Below are 25,837 nucleotides of genomic sequence, written 5' to 3' on the forward strand. Positions count from 1 at the left end.
CCAGCGCAGGATGAATACCTGACGTTTTCCTGAAAAAAGCGCGCGTTCCACCTCTGAGACGACAGCTCCACGGAAAGAAAAGGACTGAAGAGAGACCCCCGCATGGACACAGGGATAGTGGCATGCTGGGTGTGCTCAGTACGCCAGCCAAAGTTTCTAGAAACTTTGACATAAGTTTTCCGTGCTGGGCTCCATCTGATGATGTCACCCATATGTGAGGACTACCATCCTGCTTGTCCTAGGAGAAATCATTTTCTGTGTGCTGCTCAGAGTGAAGTGGCAGAAAAGGGAAGATCTTTTCTACAAGCAACTGCACAGATAAAATGGTAATTCATATAACTTTCTACAGGCTGGATGTGACATGATGTTGTATATCATTGACTAGCTTCCTCTACACAGAGGATTACTGAGGGGAGGGAAGGAGATGGGAGGTTAAAAATGAAAAAGCCATGGGCAATACATAATATATTCATTTGAGTCATTGTTAGAGATATAACTTAATAATGAGGTAGACAAAATTATTTTGTTATTATTGGATTAATAAAGATTAAATTACAAAAAAGTATATATTTTTTTAAATGCAAAGCTGGCTTGGGGTAAAAGCTATTGCCATTTATTCTGCCATTATTCCTACCTTATATTTCTAAACTTATCTAATTATAATTTTAGGCTTTTTAGATTTTAATTAAATTGAACAAATATATTTCCTGGCATTTTCAGTCAGATGACCAGTGACCAGAGGGTATGAATATATGATGATGTAAAATTTGATTCAGTGCACTACAAGGATCAAGCGAACGTGAAAGTGTACCCAAATAAATAAAAAAAAAAAAAAAGTTGAGCAGCTCTGCTATAAGGACATATCTTATTCTACACATACAACCACCTAAACCTTCAATTTAACTGTAATTCTGTTGCAATTTGTTTTTTAAATAGTAATCCACTCGAACAGCCCCCTCCAACCCTACTGTAATCTGTTGAAAGTGGCCTACCAGTCACAAGAGGGAGAATCAAAATAAAAACTTCAATTAAACTAAAAATGTAACCGGAATTCCAGCTACTTAAAAAGGTGCTTCTCTCCCAGTCCCCTCCCAGGACAATCACATTCACCTATAATAAACCTCTTCCCCTATCGATATTTACATGTCCTAAAGAAATGTAAGAGTTGCAGCGATTTCTGATCCATGCAAGATATATTCTCCACCTCACATTAATCATTTGGTCTAAAAAAGATGCACAAAAGGACTGTAGCCACGGCTGAAGCCTTGACAACTGAACCCTGTGATCAGCAGTGCCAAAGTTGTGCCAATTCCTGTGTTTGTTGCTATGTGTCCAATATATGCACACATTTCAAAAAAGGTTTGGATAAGTACTTGGAGGAGAAGTCCATTAATGGCTATTAATCAATTTTACTTAGGGAATAGCCACTGCTATTAATTGCATCAGTAACATGGGATCTTCTTAGTGTTTGGGTAATTGCCAGGTTCTTGTGGCCTGGTTTTGGCCTCTGTTGGAAACAGGATGCTGGGCTTGATGGACCCTTGGTCTGACCCAGCATGGCAATTTCTTATGTTCTTACATTTTTCTCTACCCCATGAAGCCTCCACAATCCATCCCTTCATCTCCACCATGGGAACAAGCATTCTCTCTCTCACCATATAGCAACAGGAGTCGCTCTCCTCTTCTCACCTGCAGTTCTGTCTCTGCATGCCCTCCTCATCTGGCTCCTCAGACTCTTCTGTACCAAACTCATGTTGCCTTTTCAGCCCTCACCTCTCACTCCATCCTCTCCCATGTCTGGTGCAGGCTCCCCCTATCTGTCCATCTTCCATGTTGCCTCCTATTCCCTCCCTCATCTTCCAGTCCATCTAAAGAGGCACTTCCTCAGGAAGAAATCCTATTAGTTTCAATACTAAGAACGTACTACGCTGTCAGCTGGCAGAAAAGGGACAAGGAATACTGTATTAAAGGGGATTTTAGAAAACATCACAGCGATTTTAAAACTTCCTGACATGCTTTTCCTCTGCTGCCATGGAAAAGCAAAGGATGCTGTTTTGAGGAAAGGTATTGCATTTTTTAATTAAAGCATTCATTTCCCCTGGTCAGTGCTGAACATATGGCACCAGTGATCAAAAAAGGAATACTCTTAATATTTGAGATGGTTGGTTCTAGTGCAAGAGCTTTCATCTCTCTGATAAGAATAGAAATGCTTATCAAACCATCAGGCCGAGCGCACTGTTAAGCCCTGGTTGGACGTGCGTTTTCCACGCGCTATTTTTACCTTATACAGCAAGGGGTAATAGCGCGTGGAAAACGCGCATCCAACCCTCCCGAAACTATTAGCGCCCGCAACATGCAAATGCATGTTGATGGCCCTATTAGTTATTCTCGCGCGATACAGAAGGTAAAATGTGCAGCCAAGTCGCACATTTTACTTTCAGAAATTAATGCCTGCCAAAGGCAGGCGTTAATTTCGGCCGGGAAAGTGTACAGAAAAGCAGAAAAAAATGCTTTTCTGTATTCCCTTCGACTTAATATCATAGAGATATTAAGTCGGAGGCCCCAAAAATAAAAAAAAAATGTTAAATCTGCCCGCGGGTTGGAAGATGGACGCTCAATTTTGCTGGCATCCGTTTTCCGAACCCGTGGCTGTCAGAAGGGTTCGAGAACTGACGCTGGTAAAATTGAGCATCTGCTGTCAAACCCGCTGACAGCCGCCGCTTCTGTCAAAAAGGAGGCGCTAGGGACGTGCTAGTGTCCTTAGCGCCTCCTTTTACCACGGGCCCTCATTTGCAAATTTTTTCTTTCTGAATTGCGCGCCCAGGAGAGTGGCCTGGGTGCGCGTCGGGAGAGCGGGTGGTTGCCGGCTCTCCCGTGGGTTTTTCTGTATCGGCCTGCAAGTCTTGTTTAAAGGTGCTAAGAAACCTACTCCACGCCTGCTTGGATGCGCACATGCACTGAAGGGTTGAAGACTGACCTTTCTTACATGGCTTTGGTGGCACAACAGGACCTGTTTGCAGGTTCTTATAAAAATCGCTCATGGCTTTTGGATCAAAGTTTTCTATTCCTAAAACAAAAACACACAACCAAAGAAATTTACCATATAACAATTAAGTAATGCTTATAAAATCTACTACAAGGTTGCATACTTATGTTCTCTATAGACAGTTCATCAGCCACACAAGTGGGTCACACAATTGTGCATGGTGTCAAGAACAAAATTCCAGAGCTTTCTGGAAAAAAACAAAACAAAACAAAAAATGGTCTTTTCTGTATGTGTGCACAAGTTTCCTATATTTTTTTATGTACATTCTGGAAAAGAGGGTGAACAGACATGCCACAACTTTTAGGTCCCTGGGGTACTTCAGGTGGCCAAGTAAAGGCAAACTGAGTTCTCCTTGTAACCTGTAAATCAAAGCAGATGGCCTTGGTCATCTTTTTAACAAAACTTGGGAAGAAAAGGTCCTTAGGTGGAGAACACTCTTCCTTCTATTGTATAGAGAACTTTGATGGATGCCCTAGACAATAATCCCCTTCAGGACTACTGTCTACAGAAAAATGATCAGAACACCAGGATTCCTCAGACTCCGAGTCTTTAAATACTGAGAAGGTAAAAGTATGGAGATGGCATGGACCCAGAAGATGACTATGCTAATGGGCTTGATCTTGTGCTAGTATTTGCTAGAGAGAAAACTGGAGCACAGCTTCCTGGTCTGTATCATTGCCTAGAACCTCAGAGTAGCTAGCTTACATGAATACTGAAAGCCATTATCACCACTGGGGAAACTTGGCGCAGATGGAAACATTAACCGGTGATTGCTTGACTCATCCATCGGGGTCAAGGGACTCAGTGCTCGACTCTGAGCGCCAGTGTGTCAAGCAAGTAGCAGCAAAATTCTGTTTTCCAATTCTGGGTCAAACAATGCAAATGATGGTGGTGATCATCGTGTAAGAGACTGTATATTCCAGAGAGTTTTATCAAGAGACAACTTGAAAACACTGGGAAGGATAAGTAGCGTAGCCTCAGTACAGGAGGCCACTAAGCTAAGTTCCAAGTGCATCTTGTTTTGAATGGTATGGAGCCTCCCACATGTTTGGACTCTCAGTCATATGTCAAGCTGCGCTGATACTTCAGCGCTTCCACTGATAACTTGGTACTTGTTACCTTTGATTCTCAGTACAAGCCTTTGAAGTCCTTCCTCAGACTTGGAAGGGTAAACTGAGACTTGGCTTAATTCTCAGGCCTATCCTTAGGGCAAGGCATCAGAAGCCGCAGACCTCTTCAGCAAGCTTCATAGGCCAGCTTCTTGGAGCTGGGATTAAATTTATCCATAAGGAAGGTGCAGAACCTGGGACCCAACTGCTCTGGAACAGATTTCACAGCCATCAGCACTCTGGTCCTTCCCAAGGTAGATATAACATCTATTGCGATGATCAGCAATGGGCCAACTTTCATGTACAGTTAAGGACAGAATCTGAAGCCACTGGACTGCTTCTCAGACATGGTTAAAAAAAAAAAGCAAGTTTGCTTACCGTAAACGATGTTTCTGTAGATAGCAGGATGAATTAGCCATGCTGTCATGGGATCTGTCAATCAGGTCCGGGAGGCGGAGCTTGTCAAAGCAGAGATCAGAGCTTTGCTCTCTGCGGCTGCGCGTGTGTTCCCGCGCAGGAAAGTAATGGAATCTCCTCAGTCTGTGATTAAGCCTTAGTGTAGTCGAAGACTTGGTGACTGCCAGGGAAGAGGGTGGGTCAGCATGGCTAATTCATCCTGCTATCTACGGAAACATCGTTTACGGTAAGCAAACTTGCTTTTTCCCCATCGATAGCAGGGCTGAATTAGCTATGCTGTCATGGGAGTCCCAAGCTCCCGATCACGTTGTTTATGATATATATGTTTGTACGTGATCTTTGACAGTGTGGCAGTCACCGTGGACAGGAGGATAGAGATTGCAGTATTGCTTGCCCTAACTTCGCATCAGTGACTGCTTGTTGATCAAGGCAGTAGTGAGATGTGAAGGTATGAAGCGATGACCATGTAGCTGCCTTGCAAATGTCTATGGGTTGTACATTCTTAAGGTATGCCAAGGAGGCTGCTACTGCTCTGACTTGGTGAGCTTTAGGAGTAGAATGTAATTGTAAATTCTGTTTATCGTAACAGAATTTGATGCACTGTGCTACCCAGCTGGAAATGATGCGTTTAGCCACTGGTAATCCAGGTGCCTTTGGGTCAAAGGAGACAAAGAGTGGAGAAACACGGGAGTCAGAGTTTGTCCTTTCTTTGTAGTATGCTAAAGCTCTTTTACAATCTAGTGTGTGCAGTAGTTTTTCCCTATCATTTGCATGAGGTTTAAGGAAAAAGGTGGGTAATTCCATGGTTTGATTGAGATGGAATTGGGAAACCACTTTTGATAGGAAGGATGGGTGAGTTTGGAGAACCACCTTTTGGTGATGAAATTGCAGATATGGAGAATAATGGACCAAGGCCTGCAACTCACTAACTTTTCGTGCTGATGTTACTGCAACCAGGAATACCACTTTCCATGTGAGGTATTTAATGTGTGCCGAGTCCATGGGTTCAAATGGGGAAAGCATGAGCTGTTCCAGAAGTATGTTGAGGTTCCATGGAACTGGAGGTTTAGATATCTGAGGATGAATGTGAGTTAACCCTTTAATGAAACGAGACAGTAAGGGGTGATTGGATATAGGAATTTTGTTAACTGGTGTATGATATGCCCCTATGGCACTGAGATGAACTCTGATGGATGATGTTGCTAAACCAGCTGTATATAGTGTATGAAGATAATCAATGAGCAACTCAGGTGAGCAGTCCAATGGTGGACTGCACCATGTAGAGTAACGTTTCCATTTATAGCTATAATTTTTCCTCGTTAAGAGTTTCCTGGATTCTAACAAGATGAATTGTGCCGAGGTGGAAACTCCTTGTTCTGTTAACAGGAGCCTCTCAATCTCCACGCTGTCAAGTGGAGAGATGAGTGTAGCGGGTGTTGAAGCGTCCCTTGATCTTGGCAGAGAAGATCTTGGTGATTCGGTAATCGAATTGGATCCATGATGGATAGTCTGAGAAGGAAACTGTACCATGGTTGCCTCGGCCAGGCCGGGGCTATGAGTATCAGTTGAGCTTCGTCTGCTATGCACTTTTGAATTGTCCTTGTTATGAGTGGTATGGGAGGAAAGGCATACAGGAGGCCTGTCATCCACGGGATGAGGAAGGCATCTTGGGCGATCCTGAATTGGCTTGGTCTTATCGAGCAGAATTTGGGAACTTGAGCATTGATCTCTGTTGCAAAGAGATCTATCGAAGGCGCCCCCCCCACTGCCGGAATATGTTCTGGGCTATTTCTGTATTGAGTGCCCATTTGTGAGGATGAAAGATGCGGCTTAGCCTGTCCGCTCTTGTATTTGCCACGCCTGGTAGGTAAGTTGCCTGCAGATGTATGCAATTTCGGTGAGCGTGTTCGAAGATTATCAGGGTCTCTTTGCAGAGGGACCATGAACCGGACCCTCCTTGTTTGTTGATGTAAAACATCGCCACTTGATTGTCCGTGTAAATCATGACCCTTCGCCCTTGCAGCTGGTTTTAGAACGCCTGTAATGCATTTCGAATTGCTCTGAGTTCCAATAAATTTATTTGCAGGTTTTGTTCCGAGATTGTCCATAACCCTTGTGTTTCATAAATCTCAAGATGTGCCCCCCCATCCTTTGCGAGACGCATCTATGGATAAGACTGCGTTGTGAGGAGGGGAACTGAACAGTGCTCCCTTGGACAGGGTGAAGTCTAGGAGCCACCATGTTATATCTTTTTTCATTTTGGCGGTCAGCGATACCTTGTGTGTCAATGGCTGTGAATGTTGTTTCCATTGGCATTTTAGTCCCCACTGCAGGCGTCTCATATGTAGCCTGGTGTTTGGAACCGTGAAAATCGCCACCGCCATGTGGCCCAGGACTACCAAAACCTGTCTCGCTGAAGGTCTCCGAGTATGGTTCAAGGTATGTAAAAGGTGACGGAATTGCGATATTCTGTCGGTGGGTAAGTATGCCCTGTTGCACGTAGTGTCCAGGCATGCTCCTATGAACTGTAACTGTTGAGTTGGTTGTAGGTGTGATTTCTTAAAATTGATCACTAATCCTAATTCTTGTAAGTATTGTATCACCCGATGGAGGTGATCTACTAAGATGTTTGGAGTTGGGGCAATTATGAGCCAATCGTCCAGATATAGAAAGATGGTTATACCTTGTTGTCTGAGATGAGCCACCACCACTACCATGCATTTGGTGAAAACCCTGGGTGCAGCCGATAGTCCAAAGGGGAGAACTTTGTACTGGTAGTGTTGATGTCCGTAGCGAAAGCATAGGTAACGCCACGAAGACGGATGGATTGGAATGTGCGTGTAAGCATCCTTCAGGTCGATGGAACACATCCATTCGTTGGTTTGAATCAGAGGAAGTATTGATTTCAACAATACCATTTTGAATTTCTCCTTGATGAGGAACTTGTTCAACTCCCTCAGGTCTAGGATGGGATGAAGTCCACCCGATTTCTTGGGTATGAGGAAGTATGGGGAATAAAATCCTTTTGATGGGTCCCCGGGAAAATTTTCCGAATTGCTTGTTTGCAAAGCAAAGCAATTTCCTCCCCCAATTGTGGTTGAAAGCCTTGAATCTTGAGAGTGGAAAAGTGAGGTAATATGGGTTTTGTGACAAATTGGAGTTGGTAGCCGTGACGTACTATCTCCAAAACCCATTGATTGGATGTTATCTTCTCCCAGGCAAAGTAGCCTGGGAGAAGAATCCTGCCGGGTGGAGCTTGATGTTGTGGTGGTAAGATGGAGTCGATTTTACTGCAGTAGCCGGCTGTTGTGCCTGCTGTCTCTGCTTACGTGGTTTACATCTACGTTCGGTTGAGGTATTCTGTTGTGGAGTAGGACGCTGGTAAACAGGGTAAGCCTGTGTACGAAAGGACTGGTAAGATCCGTAGGGTCTCCTGGCATATGATTGCCGGCGAGTAGATCCCATATATCAACGTGTGGTCGAATAATGAGGATGTGAAGTTAATGATTGTACTTTTATAGCTTCTTCCTTCAGTTTACCTACCTTGTCCTGGAATCGTTCTCCGAACATGTTATCTTCTGTACATGGGAGGTTTGTTAGTTTTTCGTGCAAGTCTTCACGTATCAAACTTGAACGTAACCATGCTAGTCTTCAGGCTGCAATGGTATCTGATCCGCAGTCAAGGAAAGCATACCTTTTATAGCTTGTATGCACTCATATAGGTATTGTACCATGTAGAATTGATGGTGCATAATTCAAGCATTCAACATAGAGTTATGGTATATTTTCCTGCCAAACTTATCTAAATATTTGTTGTCTTTCCCTGGTGGGTATGAGGAATGCGACTGTTTTCTTAAATCTTTGCATCGCCGACTCTACTACAATTGAAGCATGAGGTAATTGTGATAGAGAGAGTACAGCGATGTTTTCCTCATACGAAATTTTGTGTGTTTTCCTGGAAACCGCTGCGATTGCGAACGGTGTTTCCCAGGATTTCTGTAAGACTGAATGCAGGAGTTCTTGTGGTGGAAGAGATGTTGGTTCCCCTGGAGTATTAAAAATCTTTAGGAGACCAAGGGTTTCTGCCCTAGGGTCTGTCTCTTTTTGGACCTCTAGATGCAGTATTGTACCCAATTTTTCTAGAAATTTTGGGTATGTAAGGTCTTCCGGAGGGGAGTACGTCTCCTGAGGTTGGTCCTGCAGATCCGATAGGAATCCCGTAGATGATGATGGGGATGTTTGCGGTGAAGGAGAATCAAAAGATGTATCCTGTTTATAATTTGGTGAGGCTGGTCGGTTTGCTATGGGAGATGTCTGAGGCTCCACCGACGGTTCTCTATTAGTCTGCGTCTTATGTTCCAGAGAACCGTCAGCAGCCATATTAGTCATTTTGAATGATGACTGAAGAGTTTCATAAAAACCTGCTAAGGATTGAGACAATTGATAAAATGCCTCTTTTGTACGAGGGGGCATTATTGTACGATCATCTGGTTCTTGTGACTCACATGCTTTAGGGTGCATTGGAGTATTCTTAGGTAAAGTACTGGATACTTTATGGTCTTTCTGTTTTTTGTCGCATATTATGTCCCTCGAATCCTCTGAATCTGTAGAAGTGGTAGGAGAAGCAACATGTATTACTTCTCTGTGGGAGAAGGTATTTGAAGTTGGTATATGAGATGATTTAGAAGTCGAAGGGCTTACTTCCCATGTTGCACTCCTCTTTGCCGACTTTATGTGGTGGGAGTGTCGTGAATGCTTATGATAATAGTGTGACGAGTCTGTATGACTTCTACGTGAAGACTGTGATAGTTTTCTATGTTTTATTGTAAACTCTGTCGAATTAGCTCTCGAAGAAAGGGAAGTACCCGAACGAGGTGAGGTTATTGGTGGAGAAGCTGAAGAAGACCCTTGTGAAGGTCCACGTCGTCGTTTCAACTCATTTTGTAATACATGAGATGGGTGCTCATCTGTCTTATGCGCAGATCTGGATTTATGCGTGGATCTAGACTTGTGCGCATATATTTCTGTTTCCGTGCATGCAAGAGTGATCGGCACTGGGCGCGCGCAGAAATCTTCCGCGCTGTGCGAGCAGAGTCCTTCGGTGCCATGCGCATAGAAATGTTGTGCGCCGATACTTCTACAGGCGCCGAAGTGTTATGCGCTGACACTTTTGTATGCGCATAAGGCGCCTTAGGCGCAGAAGTTTTAGGCGCAGAGTTTTTTGGCACCAGTGTGTCCTGCGCCGGCGATTCTGGCTCTAAGGATTTCTGAAAATCCAATGCCTTTGTCGGCTTGCCATATCCTTACCTCCAAGACTGGAGGATTGAAGATCCCGTGATGATGCCCTCTTTTTTGAGGGAGCCGGTAAAATCGCAGGGCCAGGTGACGAATGAGCCTCTGATGGCTCCGGTGAGGCAAAAAGTTCTTGAAGCCTGTAGGCCCTTTGCTTCAGTGCTCTGGGTGACATCCTTGAGCAAAATTCACAATCTTCCCAATTGTGATCTGGTCCTAGGCATCTGTAACATCGGTCATGGCCATCTGTGACCGACATTACCTTGCCGCAATTACAGGGTTTAAACCCCGATTGACATGTTTTATTATATTAACGCTGAGTAGAAGAACAGATCCGCGTGTGATCCCGCGCGCAGAAAGAACAGACTGAGGAGATTCCGTTACTTTCCTGCGCGGGAACACACGTGCAGCCGCAGAGAGCAAAGCTCTGATCTCTGCTTTGACAAGCTCCGCCTCCCAGACCTGATTGACAGATCCCATGACAGCATGGCTAATTCAGCCCTGCTATCGATGGGAAAATCCATTGATGTGAAATAAAAAAGGAGAAAGATTTTCTTCAGATAAGGGATGTCTGCAAGAGAAAAAGTGACTGGAGGCCTGCATGATGCTCCATTTCCCACTCAAAAATTAGGGGGGGGGGGGGGGGGAAGAGGGATGGGAAAGCTACAGCAGAATGTTGAAAAAGAAAATAAAATTAAAAGCATCAAAAAACCCAACTAGGGAGGAAAGGTATGAACACTGAAGTGAAGAATGGAAGAGTTGCTAGAATATGTTCAACTGGGACAGTAGATAAAAGTAAATGGAGAACTGGCAAGGCTGCCATGATATGGGAAGTCTTATGTATGAGCAGGAAGACCTAGCCTTTTCCAGAAGCCACCGGAATTCTGATATACTTGGTGCCATGGTGAACAGCTGGTTTTCCGAGAAAAGAAAAAACAAACAGTCAACATACAGAAAAAATAAGCAATAATCTGTCTGGACACAGTCATCCCTACTAATCATGCCATTGCATTTCATCTTCCAGCATCACCAGAGCTCTGACCTCAGGCTCACTCTATGCGGGAGAAATATCACATGACTTTCTCTCATAAGCTAACACCGATTAATAAGCTGTTTGTTCCTATCTATGAAATGCCTTACAACAGAACACAGCTACTTGTTACCAAATAAGAGGATGGTGATAATATGACTAAATATCAATTTATCAAGTATTTAATTCTGGAATCTTTCATATAATCAAAATAAAGTTATAATGAAAGCCACTACAAAAATTCTAAACACACCTCCAGATTTATCCAGGGAGAGTGAACTTGAAAGAAGAGCAGAGGTATCTTCTGAATTCCTCTAAAAGGTTTAGAGTCCCATCCTTACCTCTCGACTGAAGGAGGTCGACTTCTTTCAGTGTACAGTCAATGTTTATCTGCAGCTGTCTGTTCAAGCCCCTCAGTCTGGTCATTTCCTCTGGCTGATAAAAATGCTCCCAGAACAGTAAGAGGGAGAAACATTAGTCAGGTCCTTAGCCCTGTTAGAGTACAACTAGAACATCTAGACAACTGAAGCTGCCATGAAATGGTTTTTCTCGAGTTAGCTGGCCCAGCAGCTCAACAACGGTACTATGAAGTGCCATGTAAGAGACTTGCATTTTAGTTACAAGCCTGGCCTTGGCTCTTCAGTGTGGCCAGAACTAGGGAAGCTGCAGTCTCAGCCACCGCAGAACAGGGATACCTCATGATTAACTTCACAGTACACACGTACAGAGAGTTCCTGAAGGAGCCATGGTCCGTGGCCTCGGACCCAGGGCTGTTGCTGCAACAGCTGAGATAGATGGTGAATTATATAATAGGGAAATCCCCCTGGCTATTTCAAATGAAGGCTCAAGGTCCCATAAGCCCTATGGAGGTGGTTTCCAGTTCTGCTGGAAGCTGCCATGCCAAAAATTAAAGATTCTGGCACAGCTAATTCAGTAACTCCCATCCATCCACCTATTTATATCCAAAACAAACAGGTCAACAATATTTCTCATATACAATTATTTCTCCTCCCTTGCAAGGCTACCTTCAAACCTTTTGCTCATAGGTCTAATACCAGAGATCCATGTCGCTTTGTCATTTAACTTTTTCTTCTACATCTGACACTGACGCCAAATACAAGAGCAAAAGCTTGTGACTGGGACAGCAGAGTACCAGTGCCCTTCAACATCAACACAAGAGTTTAATCCTTAATGTATGGGCTCTGAGTTCCATTTCAGCCTGTAGCCAGCTGAGGAAGAGGCAGAGCATCATGTACTGCACCCTCCACATTAATTATATTTGCACACCCATCTAGAGTGAAAGGAATAAACTGCTCCAAGGGACAGAGTTAATGTCTTGTACATATCCTACTTACCGTTGGGTTGGAAGTCGTGCAGCTCACTCTTCTGAGACGTCTCTGCATTAGGTCATGCTCCATACCGTTCACTTCTGACTTCAGAATTTCAAGTTTCTCCACTTCAAATGTTAACTCTTTTGCTAGTCGCTCCATCCTTGCTCGCTGATGCAGCAGCAAGGCTTCAAAGTTAACGGCAAATAAGAATAAACAGAAAGGGCAAAAGCATGAACAGCCATAAATGGTTATTTATAAGGTACCAGCTAAAGCATAAGCCAAACCAAGCCAATCGGGTGCTTCTGGGCATGATACCCACATTTAAGACGTGCATGTGCGCAATCCCACTGGTGCTCAGACTAGTGGCTCAAAATGGTAAAATCTTTCCACTTTCTGGGGGAGCCTCATGGTGAACCATTAGACTCAGCATTGCACATGAGGGAGTCTAAGCCTGGGTTAAATTTTATGGAATGGCATTACAATAGACACCCAGATGTGGCAAAAATGTTTTAGGGATTTAAGCCAAATAAATATTTAAATGTTACAGTACACAAAATCTACAGGAACGACCAGTCTAACAATAAAATTAAAATATCACCCTTCTAAATAAAACAGGTCAGACATTTTTAAGTGACAACGTAAAATTCTCTCTCAGATCAAGTAGAGACCTTTATGTAATCTCTTACATTTATACTGCTTCATCTATAGAAGCTCAGGGTGGTGTACAAAGTTAATGAGGACTCCAAAGTACACCCGGGGAAGGGTTTCACTAAATATCACATGGGTATAATGAAGATACACAGAATTATAATGTACTGGCTAACTCTGAAGTCACCTCCATGAAAGGGTTACTCAACACTAAATACTGTGTAGACAGCCTCAAAAGGAGAAAATAACGAACAAAAAGTTGCTTTATCCATCATATTCTAACAATTTCTTGAGTTTTATAGTCCGCTTAGTATGTATTGAGGTCCATATTCAAAAGCCATTCACACCGATAACATTATAGGTATCCATCTAAATGCCTTACCTGGCTAAATTCTAGCTGGCTAATATAAGGTAGGCGGTTAGAATTTAACCAGATAAGTTAGGGGTGGTCCAGGGGTGTAACTGGGAGGAGCTGAGTCAGCCGGATGACTTAGCCAGCTAAGTCTGGTCAAGTCAAAGAGCTGTTCTAAAGTTAGCTGGCTATATTCAGTAGTGTGGCTGCACTGTTGAATATGCCTCCAAAGTTAGCCAGATAAGTTAATCTGGCTAACTTTGCTATCCCAGGCAGACTGTGAATATAGACCTTATTGTTATTTGCAGAATTTAAATTAATTAGTTTAGTTTATTAGCATTTCTATACCGTTACATCAGACATGCCTTCACAACGGTATACAAGTTAAAAACACAAGAAATACATTGCTTTGTTAAGATAGTAACAGCTAAAAACTACATAAGAGGAAAATTAAATAAAATTAGCTGTTAAGAGTAAAAGATAAAATCAAATAAAAATAAACAAAAATTCATTTCCTTTCCCCGATGATGCTCCCACTTTCCACCAAGCCTATCACAGAGCTGGGTGCCTCATGCTTCCATCCTCTGACATTCCATAGAGCCTATGAGCTGGGTGCTCCTGCTGCAGTGCTCCAACAACCCACTGAATCTGTCATGGGTGCTCAAGCTACAATGCTGATGGGCTCACCGCTGGAAGAAAGCCCCGAATTTGATAGAAAAGTCATGTATTTAATAGCTATTTTCTTTGTTGGCTTAGGCTATCTATGAGCAGAAGAAACAAGTCACCTATATTGACCTGAGTTGATCACATTGACATGTCTCAGAGACCAACTGAGAACAATTTAAGAATCATCTGATAACTTCAAGCACAGAAATGCGAACTGAACGTTAGAGAAATGGGAAAAGGCTTTTTGCACAGATATTCAGGATTACAATAAACTGGTTTTGAATATTTCATTTATTCAACTTATTACTCACTAAGCTGAATAAATATTTAATTCAGACCTCAGCAGTAAAGGAAAAATATTGAAAAATTAATCTTAGGGGGAGATTTACTATACTTCTGTATTTTTCCACGGGAGGGGCAAAATATCAGGGGGAAAGCATTTGTGCAATATTTGGCCCCTACCCAATAAAATATCGCAGGCATTTCCCTGTGATTTTTTTGTGTAAAAGACCTGCAATAAAAAATATTGCAAGTAAACAAGGAGAAATGTGTGATGGCAACCCACTTCACCCAGGGCCACCATCATGTTAAAGGATTATGTGGAGCAAAAATAAGCCCCCTCCCACCACCCCAAAATCCTGGTAAGAACTCCCGCCACCTGTTTAGGCAGCCCTACAGGGCCCAAAGTTTATTTCACAATTTTTATATTCCACAAATATAATGTGCCGAGTAGATACCAATACATGCATAAATCATCAATAAAACAAAAACTAAAAAAAAAATAAAATAGAATATAACTGTTTGGTGACACCCAGCCCCTTTCTCTAACCACGCCCCTTTAAATAATATATCTCCTCACCATAGGTTCAAACAAGCTCCTGGGACCTCCCCATATCTTGAGAAGACATCTTTGGTGCTTAGTGGGGACTGGAGCACCCCCTATTCCCTGGGCCAGTCAATGTCATTTTATCTATTTATTTATAATAAAAAATAAATAGGTTATCTGAAATAAATGTTTATCTAAAACAGAAAATAAAATTAACAGACTACGGAATATTAAAATATTAAGATTTACATAAATAAGGAAAAGCTTGAAGGAAAACATGGAGTAGACTTAGTTTTTGGGTACTTGCCAGATTCTTATGGCCTGGATTGGCCACTGTTGGAAACAGGATGTTGGGCTTGATGGACCCTTGGTCTGACCCAGTATGGCATGTTCTTATGAAAAGATAATGTTTGGCAGCTTTCTTGAATAAGTTTTTATCATGAATTAGATGAATTTCAGAGGGAATTGAGTTTCATAGTATGGGTCCAGCTATCGAAAATGCACGCTCTCAGGTGGAAACTAGTCTGGAAGCTTTTGGCGAAGGAACCTGTAGTAGAAGTTTGGTTTTGGAGCGAAGATTTCTGCATGGGGTGTAGATATGTACTGAAGCAGATAGCCAGGAAGTGTTATTGCTATAAATGAGGGTGTGAAGGATCATTAAGATTTTGTATTGCACGCGCCACTTAACAGGAAGCAAGTGAAGTTTGTGAAGTACTGGAGAGAAGTGGTCATGGAAATTGGTATTTTGACAGATGGCACCAACTGGCTTTTACCCCCATCACAAAGTGGCATATTTTACACCAAAATAACATTCAATATTGCACGTTAATGGCATATTGCAGCTTAGTAAATCTCTCTATTAGGATGCTGCAGCACAAATAGCTTCATGTTAATTTTTAGCACTGCAGCAATGAGATGAATACATAGCAAGTAATAAATGCACTTCTGTTTGTCCAAGACTTGCAGTGTATTGTAGACTATAGAAGACTGAAATCAGTGACAGTGAATAGAGATCCCTATTTCTGGGAGTATCCATTTAGTGTATGGACTGCAGAGGAGAAATATCAATTTCCTCTTCATCCAGTTAGACCAGTCCAGACGAATTAGGTTATGCCAACTGACCAGATATGGAGACAGATCAACAGGTTCGCCGACATCATCCCTTAAAGCACACCTGTACTGAACTCAGCCTGCCAAATTCCCCATTTTCAGCAAATGGTAGGCAAGCATCCTGTGCTGTGAACTAAGGCCTGGTTAGACTGGGTTAAGAAGATTTCTTGAAGGACACCTCCTGAGGTTAAAGACCATTTCTCCCTCTCTCAGTTGAGCACAGCTCCAGGTGGGGGAGAGGTGAGGGGCAGAAAGGAAATGGACAGATTATTTAGTTTAAGGCAGCTCCTGAGGTGAAAATCTAGTATCCTTCCTCAGTGAGGCAAGGTCTGGGCCAGGGGGCTACCAGTTTGGGGCTGGTGAATATTGCCTAACCTAGTCCTTTTCCCACCTCCTGCCCACTTTCATTATTCTCTGCCCTCCTCCTGCACCTAAAAACCCCCCCAAAAAACAAAACAAAAAGAACCTCAGATTTATTTCTTTATCCAAATTGTTAATCTTGTTTTTATTTTTACTGTTATATTTTTACACAGATACCACTGGGGTCCAATGTTTTGTTCTCTACTGCTCTTCTTTTTACACATGTAAGATATTTTTGCTGTTCAATTTAAATTTTAGTGTTTATGCCTTGTTTTTCACTATACAAATTTTGATTTTCTTTACTGTAGTTTGTAGATTTTATGTCCAGCCCCTGATGAAGGCATTAGCTAAAACATGGCCATGTTGGAATTTTTCTAAAATGTCTATTGTTTTTGAACGTTTTTAGATTTGTGTTTCTTGTAATAATGGTTACTTTTGTATATAATTTAGTTCTTTATTTATAGAAATATTTTTCTTTTGTGATACCAATATTTTTATTATTACTTTTAATTACATTTAATCAATTCATGATACGTAGTATTTTCTTTTTCACCCCATACAACTTTACTCTGTTTACAATCCTCTACTATGGCAGTTACTTCTTTGGTCTAGGTATCCAAGTCCAAGCAGTTCATTAAATTTTTGCATAAAGCCTTTTGTATGGGAGAGTTTGGTCTCACTCTGGGTTTTCTTCCTCCTTTACAACTTTCAAAGGGGAAGAAAAGGGCCAGAAATAGGGGAGGTTTTGACCTGGATTGCAAGAACTACTCCGGGTCAGAGGATTCCCCAGAAGATTTCAGAGATCTCAGGGGTGATGATAGCGAAGAGGAGCTATAAAGAAGGGGAATATTCTCCAGGAGAAGAAGCTTGTTCATCCATGAGTCATTCGTTCCTGCTTTAAATTACTTATGCACTGAGTACTTTAAACATTGCTGAGGAGAAGGAAAAGGAAGCCTCTGCTGAGGATCCTAATTTGGTCAGTATTGGAAGTCCTCTAGATCTTTTCCCTTGCATATGGCAGTTAAGGATTTAATTGAGCTAAAGTGGGTCTCTCCAGACAAATTTTTAAGGTGGACGCTCTATCTAAATTATACCCCTTGGTGCCTCAAGATCGGTAGAAATTCAAATTTTCTAAGGTGGAAACGTTGGTATGAGCTATCACCAACAGGAAGGAGGCGCAGCCTTCAAGGACGCGCAGGATAGAAAGATTGAAACAGTTTTGAAGTAGGCCTTTGGAAGTGCTTGTATGGGCACTGCAAATAGCAGCCTACAGTTGCATTGAAGATCTGGGTTGTATTTGTCACAGCATGTCCAGGAAGACATCAAGGTTTTGAGTGAAGTTCTGGATGAATCTTTTCACTTGGAAGCAGGGGCAGCATATCTAGCTGATGCCTTCTTTGATTTTATATGTATCACTGCAAGGTGCATGGCTTCCATAGTAATGACTAGGAGCTTATTATGGCTGCATAACTGGTCGGCAGATTCCATTTCTAAGACTAATTTGATGAAACTCCCCTTTAAGGGGAATCTGTTTGGAGAGAACCTTGAGAAGATGGCTAAGGCGTGGCCTGAGTCCAAGGTCCTGAGAACCCAAGGATAGGCCTAGAACTGCTTTGTGTAGCCCTCAGGATCATACTAGGTTTTGAGACACCTGGAGATTTAAGGAGGGGAAATTCTCCTTACTATAGAGACAAACATTTTGTAGGTATCAGGCCTTTCAAACTGCCAAAAGAGGTGTAAGGATGAAGCCTGTGGCCCATCAGGATCTTCCTATAGTTCCTAATGATTTTTTGGGAAACCCAATCACTGATGTAGGAGACAGGCAGATGCCTATAGCAGTTTTAGCAAAATTGGGTCCAGACAACTTCAATTCAATAAGTTTTAGAAATTCAAGAAGGTTATGCTCTGCAATTCTCCCATTCTATTTCCAACACTTTTATAGCTCCCCCCTGTTACTCCACCAGAAAGATGTATGTAGTACAGGACAAGAGGAGCTTGGAGATCCTTCTCCTGCTCAGAATGAGACTTTAGTTTCACTGAGTCCTGTAGCTCCAATTAACCCACAATCAGGAGTTGATGTTTCTACAGATTCTATGAGAGTGGTGTGTCTAAGAATAAAGAATGCTCTCATCGAGAGTGGAAAATTATCAGAATTACACCAAAAGTCTTAATTTGAGATTCATTAATTTTCCTAGATCCTCCTTGATCTCTCCTTTAGAACTGCTAAAAAAGAATTATTCTAAAGTATTTGCAAACTCCTTCAGAGTCCTTTCCTCCCTTGACTAAGTTATACTATCTCCCCACTACATTTGATCATCGAAGGGAGAGTTCAGGGAATGATGAGGGCCAGGATGGAGATTTAAATTTGTCTACTTTTTTGCAAGACTATAAGATTGATTCCAGGGCTACACTACTAGTTGTGTATGTCCTGGAAGCAGATAGAGATTGGACTTTGAGAAGAATTTTTTTGTTTTCAGGATAAAAATTTCTTGAGTCACAAAGTTGCTGTATTCCCAGATGTTTCGAGAGTAACCCAGCAAAGAAGGAAAACATTTTTAACATTTAGAGAGAGAGTTATTGCTTTGAATTACAGTTTTATTTTGAGATTTCCTTGTAAATATCTAATTAAATCCAGGAAAGAAAGGTTTTTATTCTTTGATCCCAAACCGCTTGGAGTATTTCTTCAGTCTAGAGGTTCTTCTTCAGTTGTCTCCCATGGCTCTAGGGAGTCCAATGAGCTAAATTAAATACAGATTTGGCATTTCTTAATTATATTTCTCTGCTCTCTTTCCTCAGCTGAGGACTAATTGTTATCGTTATCTTAGTAGCTATACCTGTAAATCAAAAATTGTGCTTGTTTTACTTTTTCTGAATCAAGTGAAATTCTTGATAATATGGAAATTAATAAAGATATACATAAAAATAAAAAAAGATCATGCCCAAATCTATGTTTCTGGGGTGGGTTATGCCACCTTTTAGGTAGTACCATACAGACAGAGGCATTTTATGCTTCCAACAGGGAAATGCCTGCCACCTACTCATCTGTTAGCAACATACAACCCTCGAACAGACTTTGTGATACAAAGAAGAAATTTACCTTGTGTATAAGCATAGTCGTCTGATCCAGAACTGGTACTTCGCTGATATTTATGGCATCCTTTTTCTAATCCAGATCCTGCCATCAATGAAATAGGCTGAATAGGTTCTGGTGCTCCAGGGTGCTGTTCTTGGTCCTCTAAATTTAAAAGGTTTTCAGCTGGCGCTCGGCCTACTGTGATTTTTAAAACTGTTGGATTTGGCTGTGATACCATCACACGTGAAGGTGTAGGAGTACCTGTATGTCCAGATGTTTGGGTATGTGTAATATATAATGGGTTAACACTAAATGGGGGTTTTGGCTGGGCAGACATACCTCTTGACGGAGAGTTTGAAGATGGCGTAGTCGCAGGATACAATGGGTGTTGACTCCGCTGGGATGGCTGACTACTTATTGGCGATGGACTTCTATTCATTGCTGTGCCAGGTCTTTGTGGTGGTTCAACTGTAATTTCTATTTTTTTCATAGAACTTTTGGGCAAGCCAGGTCCATAAGGGAGGTATGACACCGAATGGCCTCCCTGCTTGGGATAATTTGGTGATGTATGCTGATACGAATGGGATGGAACAGTTGAAGGACTAGGTGGCATAAAAACATGTGAAGTCTGATGGCTTAACTGGTTTGGTTGAACTTGGTGCTGAGGAGAACCAAAAGGAGATGAGCACTGAGAAGTAGGTGGTGATCGAAAAGCAGACTGAGGGATCTGAGTTTGTTTTGGAGAATACTGGGGAGATTGATAATTTTGAGGTGGATAAACCAAGTGAGGATGTGAGGGATAATGTGGAACTGGACCCTGTGGAGAGGAATGCCACTGTGTATTCTGAGGCATCTGCCTTCCTGGAGAACTTTGCGATGTCTGCCTGATATATATGGATTTGGGCGCCCCATACGGATTGCTTGGAACTTGTGGAAGAATCTGTAAAGCTCTAGGTACATTCGGTCCAGAAGTAATGTTCTGTGAGACTGTGACTGTAATAGGACTTGTAGTATACCGAGGTAAGTGCATATATGAAGGAGGCGGCCCTTGCAGAGCAGATGCATTAATTCCTGGCTGCAAGGGTGCAGGCTGCTGAGGTGGCTGAGGTGGGGGAGTAGGTGTGTTTCGAGACTGGTCATTTAGGAAGAAGGGATTATAGTTAGGAGAAGCTGCGACCACAGCAGGAGCAGAGTGTGGCTCTTGAACTAAGCAAATCAGATGTTTCCCTGCCGTGCACTGTGGATCGATGTGGCCATCACTCGAACTGTGGACCAGTGTACGACCTCCATTCAGTTGAGTTCCTTCCCCTGCTTGGTAATTACTGTGAGGATGGATACCCACATTAATGTGCAAAAGGTGATTCCTATTCGTTCTGGTTTCATCAGAGCTGTGGTATTCCATGTACAAATATTTGCTACTTTCTTGTGCAAGAGCCCGGCAGCAAGCTTCAACATTGTTGTTGTTCTAGGGGGGAAATGGAGACAAGTACACTGAGAAAAGATTACCCATACAATTAGAGCTCTAAGCAAGCTTAGTTTGAATATTCATTAGGATAACATTTCTACAATAGTAGCTAACAATCCTGAAATGCATAATTTATCAGGAATTATCCATTATGTTGCCTACTGTAGTGAAAATCTGTAATTTTACCACTATAGACTCTATGGTAAAGACAGCAAACAAGATAACTGGACACCTGCAAATCAGAAACTAAAGTTAAAACATTTTGGAAATTATTTCAGGCATACTCACTGTAGTGGAGTAGCTGCCTAGTGGTTAGAGCAATGGGCTGCAAAGCAGGGAAGCTAGGAGTCAAATCCCACTGCTCCTCCTTAAAATCTTGAGCAAGTCACTTCACCCTCCATTACCTCAGGTAAAAACTTACTGGATGATGCATTAAGCTGCAGTAGTGCTCTAATACACGCTAAACATCGTATATCATGTGATATGTGATCATTTGCATTGTCCTGCCCAGATTCCCTATCCTATTACAATTACCTGATTTGTATGCAAGAATAATGCAAATGCATGCAAAGAAGGTCATTAATAGGTAATTTGATGTAAATATTTTATCGCGGCCAACCGAGAAAGTGGGCAGCTGTGACAAAATATCACCACCTCCTGGGGAATTGGTAAATGTAACACGTGGGTTGCGAGGTTCCCGCATTACATTTAAAGGGCCATGCAAACAAATTTTAAAAAGCCAAACAAAAGAAAAGTTGAACAGGAGTCATCTCAAAGTAAAAAAAGTTCCAGTTCATATGCAGTGACAGCCCCCTTCCCCCTAACACAGTGTTCCAAACAATCCAGTTCCTCCCCCCCCTCCTATTAGTGATGACATCATTGGGGGTATAGTGCCCCCTCCCCCCCAAAGGTAATCACCAAAAATGGAGAAATTACTTACCTGATAATTTCATTTTCCTTAGTGTAGACAGACTCAGGACCAGTGGGTTATGCTCCACTGCCAGCAGATGGAGACAGAGCAAACTGACATCACAGTATTTATACTCCTGCAGTGACTCCAGCATGCCAGTATTCTCTTCACCAACTGTGGACAGACTAGCAAAAAAACTTGATTAAAAATAGTCAACCACTATATATATATATATATATTAATTAATGGGTATATATATATATATATATATATATATATATATATACACACACCCATTGGGGTACCTATATATAGGTACCCCAATCTAGGGACTGGAGGAACACTTACCAGTAATACCATGGGATCTGTATCCCCACAGGAGGACCATGAACAATCAAGTGGCAGCCTAGGGCAAGAAGCTGAGTCCATCTGTCTACTCTAAGGAAAATGAAATTATCAGGTAAGTAATTTCTCCATTTCCTAGCATGTAGCTAGATGGCCTCAGGACCAGTGGGATGCACCCAAGCTACACCCAAACAGGAAGGGAGGCTGCCCATGGTCCAGTCAACACCACACGTGCAAAGGCTGCATCTTCCCGGGCCTGCACATCCAGACGATAAAACCTGGAAAAAGTACGTAAGGAGGACCATGTCACAGCATGGCAGATCTCAATGGGAGACAAACAAACCAACCTCCGCCCATGACACTACCTGAGTCCTAGTGGAATGAGCCTTTACCCGAATAGGCAACAGCTTCTCAGCATCCATATACGTGGTTGTGACCACCACCTTAATCCAGCGAGCTATGGTAGCCCACGAAGCAGGTTCACACTGCTTCCTTCCACTATGAAAAACAAACAGGCAATCTGACTTTCGAAAAGGTTAGGAAACCTCCAGATACCACACAAATCTCTTGACATCCAAGGAACACAAAAGGTGAAACTCCTCCGTGTCCTTGACTTTATCCAGAGACAGCAAAGAAAAAGACTGATTCAGATGAAACTCCGAGACCACCTTAAGCAAGAAGGATGGAACAGTATGCAATTGCAATGCCCCGGAGTCACCCGAAGGAACTGCTCCTGGCAAGACAATGCCTGCAATTCCGAAGTGCGATGCACAGAACATATAGCCACCAGGAACTCTGTCTTCAGGGTCAACAACCATAAGGAAAAGCTGCGCAGTGGTTGAAACATAGGGCTCACTAAAAAAATCCAGTACCAAGTTAAGACTCCTCAACAGAACTGGAAACCGTAAGGGAGACCGAAAGTGCTTTACCCTTTCAAGAAACAGGCCACATCAGGATGGGACGACAAGGAGACACCATTCACCGTGCCTCTGAAACATGAAAGAGCCACTAACCGAACCTTCAAGGAATTAAGGACCAACCTTTCATTCAAGCCCTCCTATAAAAAATCCAAAAGAAGCAGGATCCTAACCAACCGAGAAAGAACACTGCACTCCTCGTATCAAGCCTCAAACATTCTCCAAACCCGCACATACATCAGAGAAGGGGAGAACTTCAGAGTGCGGAGTAAGGTGGCAATCACCGCAGAAAAATAACCACATTTCAACAGGTGAGTCCTCTCAAGGGCCAAACTGTAAGACAGAACAGAGCCAGGTCCTTGTGAAGAACCGGCCCCTGCTGCAACAAATCCATCCACCTCCTCAGAGAGAAGCAGACAAGAACGGGCCCACAAGAGTGCAACAGGAAGCAATCAGTAAGTTCATTGCCACTCCAAAGGCCTGCTTAAGGATAGACTAAATCCGTTTATCATACACATCCTTCAAGGCCGCTCCTCTCTCCATGGGAATAGTTGTTTGCTTATAGATGGTGCAAACCAATGCACCCACCTTGGGAAAACGAAAACGCTCTCTCGCAGCTGGATCGAGAGGGTAAAAACCCTCCAATGCTCGACCCCCTTTAAAAACTTGTTTCCCGTGCATCCCATTCAAGATCAATCAGATTCTCCATAACAGGGAAAAAGCAAGAAGTTTTGTGCAAGGAAAACAAAATGGATTCTTCTGCTCGGACATAGGATCCGCCCCAGGTATTCCCAGCATCTTCGAGGTCTGGGAAATCAGGACCGGCAGCTCATCTTTATGAAAGGAGAGTTGCTTACCTGTAACAGGTGTTATCCCAGGACAGCAGGTTGTAGTCCTCACATATTGGTGACGTCACCGGACAGAGCCCTATCACTGAAAACTTTCTGTCAAAGTTTCTAGAAACTTTTGACTGGCACACTGAGCATGCCATTATCCCTCGAGCCACGGGGTCTCCCTTCAGTCTCCTTTGTAGCAATAAGTGCGAACGAAAAATAAAATAAAACGTTTTGGACCCAACTCCGCGGGGTGGCGGGTGGGTTTCAGGAGGACTACATCCTGCTGTCCTGGGATAACACCTGTTACAGGTAAGCAACTCTGCTTTATCCCAGGACAAGCTGGATGATAGTCCTCACATATGGGTGATTAGCAAGCTACAGGCTGAGCCATAATTATTTGAGACCAACAACATACAACTTGTGCAACAGGCACAACTGGTGTACTATTGGAAAAAATGAGGCAGCCTGAAAATCACAGCAGGCTGGATGTGGAAGGAGTTTGGATTATACTGGAAATAAGTTCTTTAAGACAGATTGTCTGAAGGCTGAATCTTGTCGTCCTTCCTTGTCCAAGCAGTAATGGGCTGCAAATGTGTGAAGAGAGCTCCATGTTGCAGCTTTACAAATCTCAGTAATCGGAACTGAACGATAGTGTGCAACTGAGGTTGCCATTGCTCTTGAGTGAGCCTTTACTCGTCCCTGGAGAGGAAGGCCCGCTTTTTCATAGCAGAACGCTATACAATCTGCTAGCCAATTAGAGAGAGTTTGTTTGCCCACTGCAACTCCAGGTTTGTTTTTAATCAAAAGAAACAAAAAGAGTTGGGTAGATTTTCTATGGACTGCAGTGCGGTCTAGGTAAAATGCAAGTGCCTGTTTACAGTCCAAAGTGTGTAAAACCTTCTTGCCTTGGTGAGAGTGAGGCCTTGGGGAAAATGTGGGCAAGACAATAGACTGATTTAAGTGGAAGTCAGTAACTACCTTGGGAAGGAATTTTGGGTGAGTATGTAGGACCACTCGGTCATGTAGGAACCTGGTATAGAGTGAATATGTAACAAGTGCTTGCAACTCACTAACCCTTCGAGCAGATGTAATGGCTACTAGGAAGGGAACCTTCCAGGTAAGAAATTTAACATTGCAGGAATCTATGGGCTCAAATGGGGAACGCATGAGCTGTGTAAGTACTACATTCAGTTCCCATTCAGGTCCCCCCCCCCGTAGAGGGGCTAAAGTTGTAGTAGGCCCCTCATAAATCTACTCACTAGGGGTTGTGCTGTTATCGGGGCATCCCCAACTCCTTTGTGGTAAGCTGAGATGGCACTTACGTGTACCCTCACAGAAGAAGTCTGGGAGACCAGAGTCTGAAAAGTGCCAGAGATAGTCTAATAAAGATGTCGTGCGGCAGGAAAAGGGGTCGATACTTTTCTGTGTGCACCACGTGGAGAATCTTTTTCACTTACAACGAGGGGTTAAAGGGGCACTTAGAGAAGATAAGGCAATCGCGGAAAGATTAAATAATTTCTTTTCTTCGGTGTTTACTGAAGAGGATATTGGGGAGGTACCCATACTGGAGAAGGTTTTCATGGGTAATGATTCAGATGTACTGAACCAAATCATGGTGAACCTAGAAGATGTGGTAGACCCGACTGACAAACTTAAGAGAAGTAAATCACCTGGACCGGATGGTATACACCCCAGAGTTCTGAAGGAACTAAAAAATGAAATTTCAGACCTATTAGTAAAAATTTGTAACCTGTCATTAAAATCATCCATTGTACCTGAAGACTGGAGGATAGCTAATGTAAAAATTTAAAAAGGGCTCCGGGGCGATCCGGGAAACTACAGACCAGTTAGCCTGACTTCAGTGCCAGGAAAATTAGTGGAAAGTATTCTAAACATCAAAATCAAATAGAAAAACATGGTTTAATGGAACAAAGTCAGCATGGCTTTACCCAAGGCAAGTCTTGCCTCACAAATCTGCTTCACTTTTTTGAAGGCGTTAATAAACACGTGGATAAAGGTGAACCTGTAGATGTAGTGTACTTGGATTTTCAGAAGGCATTTGACAAAGATCCTCATGAGAGGCTTCTAGGAAAAATAAAGTCAT

General features: G+C 42.7%; 1 protein-coding gene across 3 annotated transcripts in view; it reads right to left on the reverse strand.

Moving 5' to 3' along the window:
• Nucleotides 1–25,837, reverse strand: part of TAB3 (TGF-beta activated kinase 1 (MAP3K7) binding protein 3) — a 106,691-nt gene that overhangs the window by 16,018 nt on the left and 64,836 nt on the right. For 2 of the 3 annotated variants that reach the window (XM_029603095.1, XM_029603094.1), the window contains exons 3-6: nucleotides 19,285–20,725; nucleotides 12,250–12,410; nucleotides 11,236–11,329; nucleotides 2,978–3,067 (exon numbers count right to left, since the gene is read on the reverse strand). In XM_029603095.1, the coding sequence (XP_029458955.1) occupies nucleotides 2,978–3,067; nucleotides 11,236–11,329; nucleotides 12,250–12,410; nucleotides 19,285–20,725 (1,786 nt within the window). Of the gene's footprint in view, nucleotides 1–2,977; nucleotides 3,068–11,147; nucleotides 11,330–12,249; nucleotides 12,411–19,284; nucleotides 20,726–25,837 lie in introns of those variants that run through there. The other variant, XM_029603096.1, reaches the window with a different exon arrangement.

Source organism: Rhinatrema bivittatum, chromosome 5 (genome assembly GCF_901001135.1).
Source record: "Rhinatrema bivittatum chromosome 5, aRhiBiv1.1, whole genome shotgun sequence".
In the NCBI taxonomy this organism is placed as follows: Eukaryota; Metazoa; Chordata; class Amphibia; order Gymnophiona; family Rhinatrematidae; genus Rhinatrema; species Rhinatrema bivittatum.